Source organism: Molothrus ater, chromosome 11 (assembly GCF_012460135.2).
Source record: "Molothrus ater isolate BHLD 08-10-18 breed brown headed cowbird chromosome 11, BPBGC_Mater_1.1, whole genome shotgun sequence".
NCBI classification, from domain to species: Eukaryota; Metazoa; Chordata; class Aves; order Passeriformes; family Icteridae; genus Molothrus; species Molothrus ater.
This window is the reverse complement of record NC_050488.2, coordinates 19,946,649-19,959,065: the sequence shown is the minus strand read 5'-3', so window position 1 is coordinate 19,959,065 and position 12,417 is coordinate 19,946,649. Positions and strand designations below refer to the sequence as shown.

At 51.7% G+C, this 12,417-nt stretch overlaps 1 protein-coding gene across 1 annotated transcript in view; it reads right to left on the bottom strand.

Moving 5' to 3' along the window:
- Nucleotides 1-6,179: 6,179 nt before the first annotated feature.
- ITPR1 (inositol 1,4,5-trisphosphate receptor type 1) overlaps nt 6,180-12,417 on the bottom strand; it is a 147,714-nt gene continuing 141,476 nt past the window's right edge. The window contains 1 exon segment of the mRNA XM_054516055.1: nt 6,180-7,531. Within this exon segment, the coding sequence (XP_054372030.1) occupies nt 7,442-7,531 (90 nt within the window). The 3' untranslated portion in view covers nt 6,180-7,441.

The window sequence follows — 12,417 nt, the reverse complement described above, 5'->3', positions numbered from 1 at the left end:
TCAGCACTGAATACACTTCCAGCTGCTTTTCTCCATGCTGGAATCACAGCTGGGAGCTCTGCCCAGGGCGAGGTGGGAAGCAAAGCGCAGAATGCACTGGGCAGCAGCCTGGAAGAGCCAGGTAAAAGCTTTAACTAGCAAGATGTCCCTGAGACAGGAGCTGCTTCATTCCTCCTTGGACACTTATTCCTTCAAACCACTCCCAGGTGAGGGATCCTGCAGCCCACAGCCTTGCTATCCATGCCTGCTCCAGGCAACAGCCAAGGAATTTTATTCACTCCACCCCTGCCCTGTGCATCTGTGGCAATGTTGAGGAGCAGTGGTTGGTAGAGCATTCCCTTAATAAATGGATTGCTCTGTTTGGGGTGGTACAAGGTGGCTCCTTCGGGGCCATCCACTCATCCCAGACATCCTTTGCACTGATGCCCTTGGCTCTGTGCAGGAAATTTTCACAGGGCCAGGAAGAAACTTAGGAGCGGCCGTGATGGCACTGACATCAAAGGGCTGCGAGGAACCTGCCTTTCCATCTCTTCCCAGCATTTACATTGAGCCGGTTTTAGAGGCCACTGTTTCCTTCTATCCCTCCCACTTCCTAATTTTAAGGAAAAAAGGGAACAAGCTCTGGTTGCCAACCACAAGCACACACCTTTGGGAGAGAGGCTCCTGACGCAGCAGAGCAGGATGTCTGGAGCACATTCAGGAGGAGCCCATCAGCAGCATTTCCCTGTGGGTGACTCACCCTGCCCGGCCAGCCCTGCCTGTTTGAGGTTTTCCATAGCTCTAGTCCTGGCTTCTTCCACACTTGGAGCAGCTGTAGGTTTGGGGGTGTCTCCAGGGTGAGTCTGGATTTCCATGCATTTTGGGTTTAAATAGCTTAATTCTCTCATCAGCTCCAGATCTAAGTGGACACAATCCAGGTTGCTCTCCTCAGAAGTCTGCTGGCTGTTGAGGTGACCTTTCGTGCCAGAATGAGATTCACTGGCAGCAGAAATTCAAATTAAAGGCAATAAGTACATTTATCAGTAAAAGCAGTCGGTCACAGGGCCACATTGCAAAGGTCTACACCAAATTTAGCATCACATGGACATGTTCTTGAAGATGTGGGGCAGTTTTCCCACCACTTTAGGGCTGGACATGGGGAGATACTCTGTGATTTGAGTCCTGCAGGTAGTTGTGCTACTGCACAACCACAAGTTGCACCAGGGAAGGTTTAGATTGGATGTTAGGGAAATTTTTTCACAGAAAGGGCTGTAAAGCATTAGAACATGCTGCCCAAGGAAGTGGAGGAGTCACCATCCCTGCAAGTGTCCCAAAAATCCTGTGGAAGTGGCATTGAGGACATGGTTTAGTGGTGAACATGGTGGCAGTGCTGGGCTGACCATTGACCTCGTGATCTTAAAGGTCTTTTCCAACCTTAACAATTCTATGATTCTACTTGATTATAATGGTTCTTTGGTTTGTGAATAATGAATGATCCTGTGATTAAATTGATGTGAAAATTCCCGTGGTGTGTAAATAGAGGCAAGCTGCAGTTTTTAGCTCCTTTTGGGGTTGCTAACATCGAGGGGATAGAATTTTCTTCTTGGAATGTGATTGTACATGATGTTTGCACCCATCATTCATAAGGAAAAGTTTCTTACAGACTTAACAGATTGTGTTTCCATCTCTGCTGCGTAAAAACAGTGTTATGGACACAAGCGAAATGGAAATCATAACACAGCATCTCCACTATTTTAAGAGTCATATTGGAACACATGGAACAGAGATGGAATTCCACTCTTCACTGCCTTCAGATTTGGTGTTCTGTGTATTTACTTAGCGCTAGAAAAGGAAAGTGAAAACAAACCCGTTGCCTCAATAAAGCCCAGGAACAGGCTCTGCTCCTGCCCATTCCCTTGGGACCAGACACCATTTCCAGGCAGTGGAAGGTCTCTGGGCAAGCAAGAGCTGCAAAGTCATTCCTGAGATGAGACAAGAAAAGGGAAAAAAAGGGCTGAGAGTCAGGGTGGGAAGAGCCATCTGAGGAGAACTAATTGGTGAGAAAGCCGAGAGACAGGTCTGAGGGATGATAGTGCTTCTGGAGGGAAGGGCTGCCTGGAAATGGGTCTGGCTGTTCCTGCTCCGTGGGGCTCCTGGGGAAGCACCTGCCTCGAGGCAATTTATTCAGCTGTCAGCATGTTCTCACACAGACTCTGGATGCATCCCAGCATTGGGAGCTGGGCTGCGCACAGGGTGCTTTTCCCATCTCCTGGTTATTGTTGAATTTCAGGCTTTTTTCCCGTGTTGTACTGGCTCAAACTGCTCCTGTTTCTCCCATGGAGACCTGAAAATAGGGAGAAGATTGGGCACTTCCACACCAGCAGTCAAGCTCTAAATCAATCAGATTTTCTGGGGGCTTTTTCGTTATTTTGCTTTTTTTTTCCCCTGTGAACTTCTCCATGCAATTCCAGCTGCACCTCCTGAATTACTCTGATTCGGTCCAGAGTTACTCTTTAATTTTTTTTCCTTACACAATTTCAATTCCAAGTGTCCCCCTCACACACGTAACTGCAGCACAGCAGCCAGGATTGGGCAGGCTGCCCTGATCCAAGTGTCCGGCGTGGCACCTCCTGCGTGCATGTCACAATTTCGGGGTGACTAAGCACATTGGCAGTGGCTTTCAGTGGCATCTCTAGAGCACTGCTCTATATTTGTCTTTCCTTCCTCTGTTTGTGTCGGTTTAAAAGAAATAAAGCGGCTCCAAGCTACATGCTGACAAGATTTGGCGATTCTGGATGGCAGGAGGGGTACGAGGCTCAGCGCAGCGAGTACTGGAAAGATATTTGTCACTGCAGATTCTGCTTGTCATATGCAGAGATGACATGCAGATCTCCCTCTGACAGATTGATAGTCATTCCGAGATGCATCCACCCACAAAAACCACAGACATGCTGCTTGACTCAAATCTTGACTTTAACCACAACTTTGTGATGCAAAACTGGTGGAGTTTTTGGTACTTTTTGTTAAAAATGAAATCTTTATAGGGGTTTTCCAGCATCCTTGCTAGTTACTAAAAACAAACCAACATCAGCCTACTGGATGGGACAGCTCAGTTTACTCGTGGGTGGTTTTGACATTCAGCTCATTAACATGTTTAGTCTGAAAGAATGTTGGGAAGGTAGTAAATAAAAAATTGGATGGAGAAATACAGCATCTCTCCAGAAGTTACTCCTTATGTCGCAGTGACAATGCCAGTTTCACTTAGAAGGAATATTTGTCCCGATTTTACTCCAAATACCCACAGCTCGTCCTGGGCGAGCTCAAAGCTTGGTCGGTGTGTTTGTAGAAGTAAACGCACCGTGCTGGGTGTAAAGGTTACACTCTGTGCTGGCCGGGGCCAGGAAGTTCACAGCTTGGCACGGAACTTCCAGTGCAGCGTGGGAGAACCTGGGGACACGGGCCCACAGCCAGGGAATCTCCCAGGGAAACAGGGAGCCTCCCCAGTCCGTCAGCACCAGCTTTGTGTCCCCAGGTGGGGAAGGCACTTGACATGGACCTGGCCTTGGCTGTTCTGGCACGGGGTGGCTCCTCCTGTGCACTCCTGACAAGCTCTGGGATGGCGCCAGTGGAGCAGGGATGTTGGACCAGGTGATCCTTCCCACCTGACCCATTCTGGGATCGGATCTGTGCCTGGAATTGCAGCCAGGAGGTCTGCAGAGCATAGAGAACACACATGGCAGTGTCTTCAGCTGCTTATGTTGGAAATGGGAAAGGGAAAGTACTCCAAATAAGTTTCTCTTGTTCGGAAACACAATGGGCAATTTAAAACCCCTATTAGGCATGTGTGTAGGAGCATTTCCCATCTGGGGAGACCAGGGGGATTGCTATGGAGCTGTATTATGACTTCCCTGATATCAATCAAGCCCCCATTATGTAACGAGGTCTCCATCACGCGCGCCCCAGCGCGAGGCCCCGCCGCGAGCACCGAGGCTGCAATCCCGGCTCCTTTGTCCTGCCCTCTGCCAATTTGCTGCAAAATTGAGGATGAGGCTTGAATTTGCCATTGTGGCGGTGCTGGGGCCGTGGCTGTGCTTTCAGAGCAGTTATTTGCATTGCCTTGATTAGCATGTCACCTGCTTCATTAGCGGAGAAAAGGCTCCTCCACACGCTCAGCCAGTCATGCAAATTGAGGAATGCACGGAGATCCTTCCCCTCTAGGACTTTCCATTATTAGCAAAATTGGTAGATTCGGTTTGTTCCTTCCTCTTCAGAAGGTAATTTTTGATTTCCACCTCCAAATGGAAGTTCTTATTTAAGAGACAAAGTAATCGTGGTCCCAAACTTTTAACATCCAGCAGTCCTGCTTAATGAAACCTGATGCCAAAGGAAAACCCAAGTGTGTGCAGGGCAGGTGGAACCTCCCTGGTTTCAATCTAATCCTTAAACCAACAGCCATCTCTCTGTCACCCAGTCATTAATTTTACTGGATGTCAGCGATGTGTTTTTAGAGCCAAAAAGGTCCCTCCTGTGCAGGACCTAAACTTACATTGCAAATGCCTTTCTCAGGTTTTGGAGGATTTTTTTCACTTGAGAGTCCACTAATTGTGAATAAAGCTTTTTGTGATGTCAGAGACACTCAGCTTTTGTGGAAAAGAGTACCCCAAATGGGGAAATTAAACAGATCTCTCACACAGCTTTTCTCTGATATCAGGAAGTTGCCATGGGGCACCAGATCTCAGTCCAGAATGGGAAAGTCCTAACACAGATTTGACCTCAGAAGCTGCAGGGACAGAACCACCACCAGCCCCAGCAGGGTTTTCACCATTCCCTGTCTCTGCTGGCACAGCCATCATGGGCAGAGGAGTTCAGCCAGAAAGAAAAATTTAAAAAAGCTTAGAAAACCTAAGAGTGAAAGAAGACAAAAGGAAAAATGTGATGGTCATGCATGAAATGTCACTGCAGAAATGAATCTGCAGTCAGGAATGACCTGTTTGTGGGCTGAGGGGAGGAACAGAGTCACTTTCCTCTGCTGACCAGATGACACAGCCTCTGCTCAGGCTGGGGACACAGTGTGACCTCCTGAGCCATCTGTGCCACCCCCGGAACCACCCACCTGCCCTGCATCCCCACTGCCGGGGTGGTGGCTGTGCTCTGCTTCTCTTGCTGCAGCTGCACCCGAGGGAGAGAACCTCCCCTTTTGCATCTCCCCACAGCTCCTGGGAAGGCAGAGCCGCGGTGAGAGGCCCGGGTTCCACCCCGCTGCTTTCACACGGATCACAGAGCAGAGCAGGGCTGTGCCGGTGCCCAGGCACTCACTGCTTCTGCCTTTTTAAGGTAAAGATGAAGCAACAGCGCCCATCCTCAGGGGTGCCCTCTCAGGCTGTGCTCAGCCGCCTCCCTCTCACCTGACTGGCACAGGCTCTGGGAAGCCTGACAAATTTGTGTGTCTGCTTATCCCTGGATGGCAGGAGGGGAAGGAGTGAGTCAGGTACGTGTCTCTGCTGCTCAGGGAAAACGAAATCCTGCTCCTCCACCGCGCCGCGCCGGCGGCAGCCGCAGCGCCGCACTCCCCCTGCACACACCTTGCTGCAGAGGGGAAGACAGATTTGCCAGGAGATATAAATGGAAATACATGTGATTAAGGAGTCACAATCTCACCGATTGATCTGGCTGGGAGACTGCTGGTCAGGCTGCCCTCCTTCCTCCCTCCCCTCCCCTCGGGTGCCCTCCCGCTGAGCTTTCCTGATGACCTGAGCTAGGGGCACGCACCCACCTCAGACAGTTGTGTGCACTTACCAGATTAAAGATGATTAATTGTACCAGGTAGTTCCTGCTACATCTTAATCAAATACACATAATCAGCAACGCTCCTGTGCACACGATCCTTGGAGCTGGAGGGGTTTTTAACTCTCGCATGCTCCCATGACAGCCACAAACCTAAACTATCAGTGGGGACAGTGTGAAGTATCCCAACCCGGAGTGACCACAGGTGAAGTTCCCTGGGTGCCAGTGCCTCTCACTGCTGGAAGAGGGACATGCTCTGGTTTAAAAAAAATCAACCTCTGGCCCTGTGGGCACCGGGAAAAGCCCCATCCTTACCTGCCAGGCCCCTGTGACACCGCATCCCATGACACCTGTGTGTGACAGAACCGCCACACACCGCCTTGGAGGGGACACAAACCACCAGCAGCCTCTGACCATAGAGTATTTTGCATCATTTATTTAAATACCTATATTTATGCATTTACAAATTTTCATAGCTCTTTCTGTAGCTTTTTTTCATTTTTTTTTCTTTTGTAGACAGTATTGCAGAGAAGTCAGCTTCTGTAAAATGAGGTCCATGTATAAAACTATGCAGCGGATCGGAGGAAAAAAACCAGCCAAACAACAACCCAACAAGTTTCCTTTCACACTCTGGAGAATCAGAAACCAAAGAAAAGTGACCAAATGAAAGGGGGCAGGGAGAGGAAGGGGTGGGACAGAGCAGCCTCAAACCAGTGGCTCTCACACAAGCATTACACACATCAGTGCTCAGCTACAGGACACGTTTCAGTCGGTGCAGTGCCTGTTTGCTAAAGCTTTAGCAGGCACGTAGGTCTCTAATGAAAAAATAGAAGGAGAGGATCCTACACACTGAGAATGCAAAGCCTGGACAGCCTCGGCTCGGTCCTGGGAGACTGCACCGACTTGCCAGCAGTGCATCCTCATTCCAAACTTCATTTTGCATAAAAAGTTCCCTTTAAGAAATCTTAGCATTTAAAAAACCCGGTGTCTGAGCTCTTCTAGCTTCAGTACTCTAAAGAAATCTCTTGAAAAATACCTCCTGCTTTCCTCACTCGGAAGCTTCAAAATAATGTTTTGCTTTAATCGATACCAATCGAACAGCTCACGGAGTCCCAGCATCATCCCTGGGAGGAAGAGGCAACAAATATGGCATTGCAAGATATTTACACACATGGTACAAAAATGTCCAAGGGTATGAAAAAATCACCAGTTACACAATTTTGCAGCAGCCTCATTTACACCTGTAATTTTATACCATTTATTACATTGTACTAACACACCAGATCCAAAGATGTGCACTCCCTTAGGACATTCAGGAGTTCCAAATATATTGTGATTGCATAATTCATATTGCACAATTGTATAAAAACATAAATACTAGCTATTCTATTCTTTTTTTTTTTAAATACAAAATACATGTCACATAGTCAAATAATCTTTTCAAGTGCAATTCAGGTGCTCTCTTAAGTCCTTCCAAGGAAAAGGCAATTTTGATAGTTTTGGCACAAAGTTTAACCTCTGTCCCGTGCCAACAGTTCTAATCACAATCCACGCGCCCCCAGCTTGATAAGAGTAGCAGTCATATACATCTAAGTATAAAACCAGGGTATTTACAGGATGCACAGAAGGTTCAGGGAGCAGCCTCTGGGCCGGGGGTGTTTGGGGTGACCCTCCCAGCTCAGGCTGGTTGCTGCTGCAGGTTCACATTCATGGGCGGGGGGTGTCCAAGGAGACCGATGCGCTGCTTCTGCTTCCTCTGCTCTGTCATCTGGAAAATTAACAAGTTTGCTCATTAGGCCCCGGCGCTTCCTGTGCGTCAGCTCGCCCGAGGGCCTGTTGTGCTTGGCGTTTGCTGCAGAGCCCTGGCTACAGCCAGCGCCTGCTCCGGGGCCAGGGGTGAATCCAGCCCCAGCATGGCCACGAGTGTCTGTGTGCCCAGACACTGCTGTGCCAGGGACAGCCGGTCTGTGTGCCCAGACACTACTGTGCCAGGGACAGCCCCTCTGTGTGCCCAGACACTGCTGTGCCAGGGACAGCCCCTCTGTGTGCCCGGACACTGCTGTGCCCGGGACAGCCCCTCTGTGTGCCCGGACACTGCTGTGCCAGGGACAGCCCCTCTGTGTGCCCAGGACAGCCCCTCTGTGTGCCCAGACACTGCTGTGCCAGGGACAGCCCGTCTGTGTGCCCAGACACTGCTGTGCCCGGGACAGCCCCTCTGTGTGCCCGGACACTGCTGTGCCAGGGACAGCCCCTCTGTGTGCCCAGGACAGCCCCTCTGTGTGCCCGGACACTGCTGTGCCAGGGACAGCCCCTCTGTGTGCCCAGGACAGCCCCTCTGTGTGCCCAGACACTGCTGTGCCAGGGACAGCCCCTCTGTGTGCCCAGACACTGCTGTGCCCAGGACAGCCCCTCTGTGTGCCCGGACACTGCTGTGCCAGGGACAGCCCCTCTGTGTGCCCAGACACTGCTGTGCCCGGGACAGCCCCTCTGTGTGCCCAGGACAGCCCCTCTGTGTGCCCAGACACTGCTGTGCCCGGGACAGCCCCTCTGTGTGCCCGGGACAGCCCCTCTGTGTGCCAGGGACAGCCCCTCTGTGTGCCCAGACACTGCTGTGCCAGGGACAGCCCCTCTGTGTGCCCAGGACAGCCCCTCTGTGTGCCCAGACACTGCTGTGCCCGGGACAGCCCCTCTGTGTGCCCGAACACTGCTGTGCCAGGGACAGCCCGGCAGAGCCCGGCAGACAGCAGGAACTGGAGCAGGGAGCAGCCTGCAGAAACCTCCCCTGTCAGGAATTCTCTGTAACCCGTCCAGCAGAGGGGGCGGAAAAAGGGGCGAGCCCTGCAGTCAGGCTGGGAATACCCTTGCCTTTGCTGGAAAATGCTGAGCACTCCCTGCTCTCATCCCGAGTGAGCCAACAGCCCTCCCCATCTGCCAAGGCAGGACTTAACCCCCTCACTGCCACACAGCCCAAACTTCAGCGTTCCCCATCTGCTTCCCACTCATTAAATGACGTTCTTCCAATCGGTGAACCGTGAATGGGAAATGGATCACTGGTATTACTGATATTGGGAAATGGCCACAAACCAATGGCTCCACTCTGGTTTTTTAAAACTCTGGGAGGCTTCTGGCAAGTTACATAAGCCATGTAAGGAATGACTCTGGCTGGGCAGGGTCTCGGGTGCGAACAGCTGGATCCCACAGCTGGATCCCACAGCTCCCGTCACGCTGTGGCTGCAGAGGAGCCACAACATGGGATGGCTCATAGGGAACACCAGGCCAGCTTCATCCCTGCCCCACCAAGGGCACCTGGGCTCCCCCAAGAGCCCCCACACCCTCAGGGCTCAGCACTTGATCCACACTCCCATCCTGCTCCTGCTGCTCCTTCCAGCTACAGCCACCATTTAACTTCTCCAGTTTTTGCTGTTTAATGACAAATGCCAGCCAGTGTCACTGCTTGTGGCAGCACCCCCAGCAGAAAGGAGGTGGCGTGTACATGTTTAGTTCATCTGTAACGCATTTGGGATGACGGAATTGGTAAAGTTGGAAAAGACCTCCAAGATCAAATCCAACAGTCAACCCAGCCCTACCATCATGGTCACCCAGTAAACCACTTGAGTGGGTCTGTTTAAAAGCCCAGTTCCAGCGCTGATGGAGTTTCCCAGCTGGGGCAGGGTATCCTGGTGGCTGGCCAGTGGCTGACCTGGAGCTCTCTGTGGGAATGGGACAGTGGGGGACAGCCTCTGCAAGGCTCCTTTGGTGCACACCCCACAGCTCAGCGCGTGCCCAGGGGCACTCCCTTAACCACCAGGAAAAGGGCTGAAACACCATCATTCCTCTTGAAACCATAATTAACCTTGACCTCAGCCCTGCACCTTGCTCACTGCCTGGCCCAAGGGGAGGCAGAGCTGCTGTTTTCCCTTTCCCCAGGGCTGACTGCAGCCTCCCGAGGCCAGGGCACACCTCCTGGAATTCTCTCCACTAAAAGCTTCTAATGCTTCACAGGGAATGGGAGCAGGAGAGAGAGGAGGGTCCTCCCAGAGCTCCCTGAGCGCACACACAACCCACTCCCTGCTGAAGCTGAATGTTAAACTGCTGCTAAGATAACCCACAAGTTATGGAAATGCAGAGAGGCCACAAGGACTTGGCTTAAAAATGCCCCTTGACATTAATTATCTTCACTGAGCAAACTGAGAGTCACAATCTCACACTGCAAATAAACTGATTCGGAGGATGCATGGAATAAAAATGGAAAGAAAGAGGAATAAAGAAAAGGGACTGTAGGAGATATTTTTCAGGCTGGGTAGAAAAGGGATTGTGCACCCTGGTGCAGGTGTTTGTAGAAGATGTGGCTTTAAAAAAAGGGAAGAATAAAGCAACCAACCATGAATAAGAGGGAGAAATGCAATTTTGGTGTCAATGCTGAACATTATTAATCCTGCACCACGCTTAATGCTGTGTGGAGGGCACAGGGCTGCCATCACATTTACTGAAGAGTGAATCTCCTGCAAAAGCTCTCCAGTGACAGCACACCTGGGCTAACAGGCCATAAAAGCCAGGCACAGCAAATCCCCAGGGAGCTGCCAGGCCCTGGAATTGTGCTGACAGGACCCAAACACTGCCCAGGGGGCCCAGGGTTCAGCTGAGCCAGGCTGGGCTCCCCAGTAACGCCTGGGCCTGCCAGAGGCAGCCTGGCTCCAAAGGTTATGGTGAGCTGGAGTCACCTTCAGGAACAGGGCACCAGCTGGGGCAGGAGCAGGATCCCCCCTGGACACAGCACCTGCCTGTGCCCTGTCACCCTGAGTCTCACCTGGAGCCCAGGGGGCTGTGCCCAGCCAGGGCCGGCCCCAGGAGCCATGCTCCAACTCTGGGAAGGATTTCTGGGTGATTACATCTAATCCCCTGCTGCTGCAGACAATTACGGTGTAATCTTTTCACACAGAATTAAAGTGATCAGGATTTTAATGGCTCTTGGTGCACTTTGGGGAAGCAGGCGGGCTGGAACTCGGCTTCTAATAATTAGAGTCTCCAGAAACCTAACAAGCTTGAAGAGCAAATGAATGAGAGGTTTTCCCTTTATTTAATTACAAGAAAATAAATACAAATAAAAATTCCCTGAGTTAGTTCCTTTCCTGGAGACAGTTCCTGATCAGGAGGAGGGATATACTGGCTTTGTCACATAATTGGAGCATCCTGCATCTTCAGCAGGGCTCTCAATAATGGTACTTAGGGGAATTCCTAAAAGCTATCACCACACTAATGAAGCTGGTTTCCTCTCTTGCTTTTACAGTCAAATAGCCCTCTAAAAGCTAAACCCTTCATTCTTATTGTCACAAAGAGCAAGGAGAGGTTTTAGTGCTTGGTCAGCCAAGAAGGCTGCGAGCTTCAGAAAGAAGAAATGTGTCGTGAGGCTGTGGCCGGTGGGGAGGCTCCTGTGCCTGCACTTGGAGTCAGAGCCTTCAGCAGGGAGACACAGGACACATGGGGCAGGGCAATTGTTTCCAGGCAGAACAGCCAAACCACTGCCTGGCAAGAATTAAAGCCCAGACAAAAGAGCAACTGCCTCTGCCCTCCATCCTCAGACCAACTGGAGCAAGGGGCTCTGTGGCACTGTGCCTGAGCACTAATTACAGCCCGGGGCAGTGAGGCTGTCAGCTCCCAGTCCCCCACATTAATCCCTTCCTTGCCTCCACACGGTGCTGTGCAGGGCCCAGCTGCAGCCCCAGAGCAGAGCTGATGGGAAGGCAGGAGCTGATCTCAGGCAGTGCTGGCTGCGAGGGCTCCTGACAGAGGAGTGCTGCATGGAGACACCCAGCCAGCCCAGCACAGCTGGCCAGCAGGGATGGCACCGGTGCTGGGAGAGGAACTGACCCAGAGCTGCTGGGCCACCCCTGCCCCGGGCAGCTCCATCCACCACCCAGGTGCAAGTCAGCAATTAATCTCAGCCAGTGCCAATACCTACATCAATTCACTAATTGAACCATCTGGCTCAGGTTATTAATGCACAGAGATAAGCAGCCACCACAAACAGATCCTGCCAGCACAGGCAGCAGTGCTTTCCCTGCTCCCTCCAGTCAGGCTGGAATCCCCGGGGACAGCACCAGCTGAAGCCCTGCTGCCTCTGTCCTTCACAAAGCCATCGCTGGGGCGGGGCTGGGCACCAGCCCCACGACAGCCTCGAGCCCAGCCAAGGCAGAAGCCACCCAGCTCTTGCTGCAGAGAAGCTGCTGCACCAGAAAAACCCTGTGAGGTCTGTGGAGCACTGGCTGGTTCGCAGCAGCAGCAGCAGCAGCAGCAGCAGCAGCAGCAGCGTGTGGTGCAGTGCAAACCCTCCTGGGATGTGTGAGCTGCAGGCTGAGGGTGGCAGCAGCCAAATCACATCTGCTCAGCAGCACAGCCGCAGCACAGAGCGACCAGCACCACCAGTAACCACTCGAGTGCTCCTCCAGTTTTCTCGGTGGGTTTTGAGGTGCACAGGGTGACACAGCCCTGGTGTCAGTGTCACACCCTCTGGCTGACAGGATCGCGCTCAGCTCTCGGGGTTGAAACCCCAAACAACAACAACAACAACACCCGCAGGCTCCCTGCCCCAGCCAGGACTGATTCAAGTTAACTCTGGTGATTTTTTTAACACAAGTTTTCCCTTTCTGATGTGGC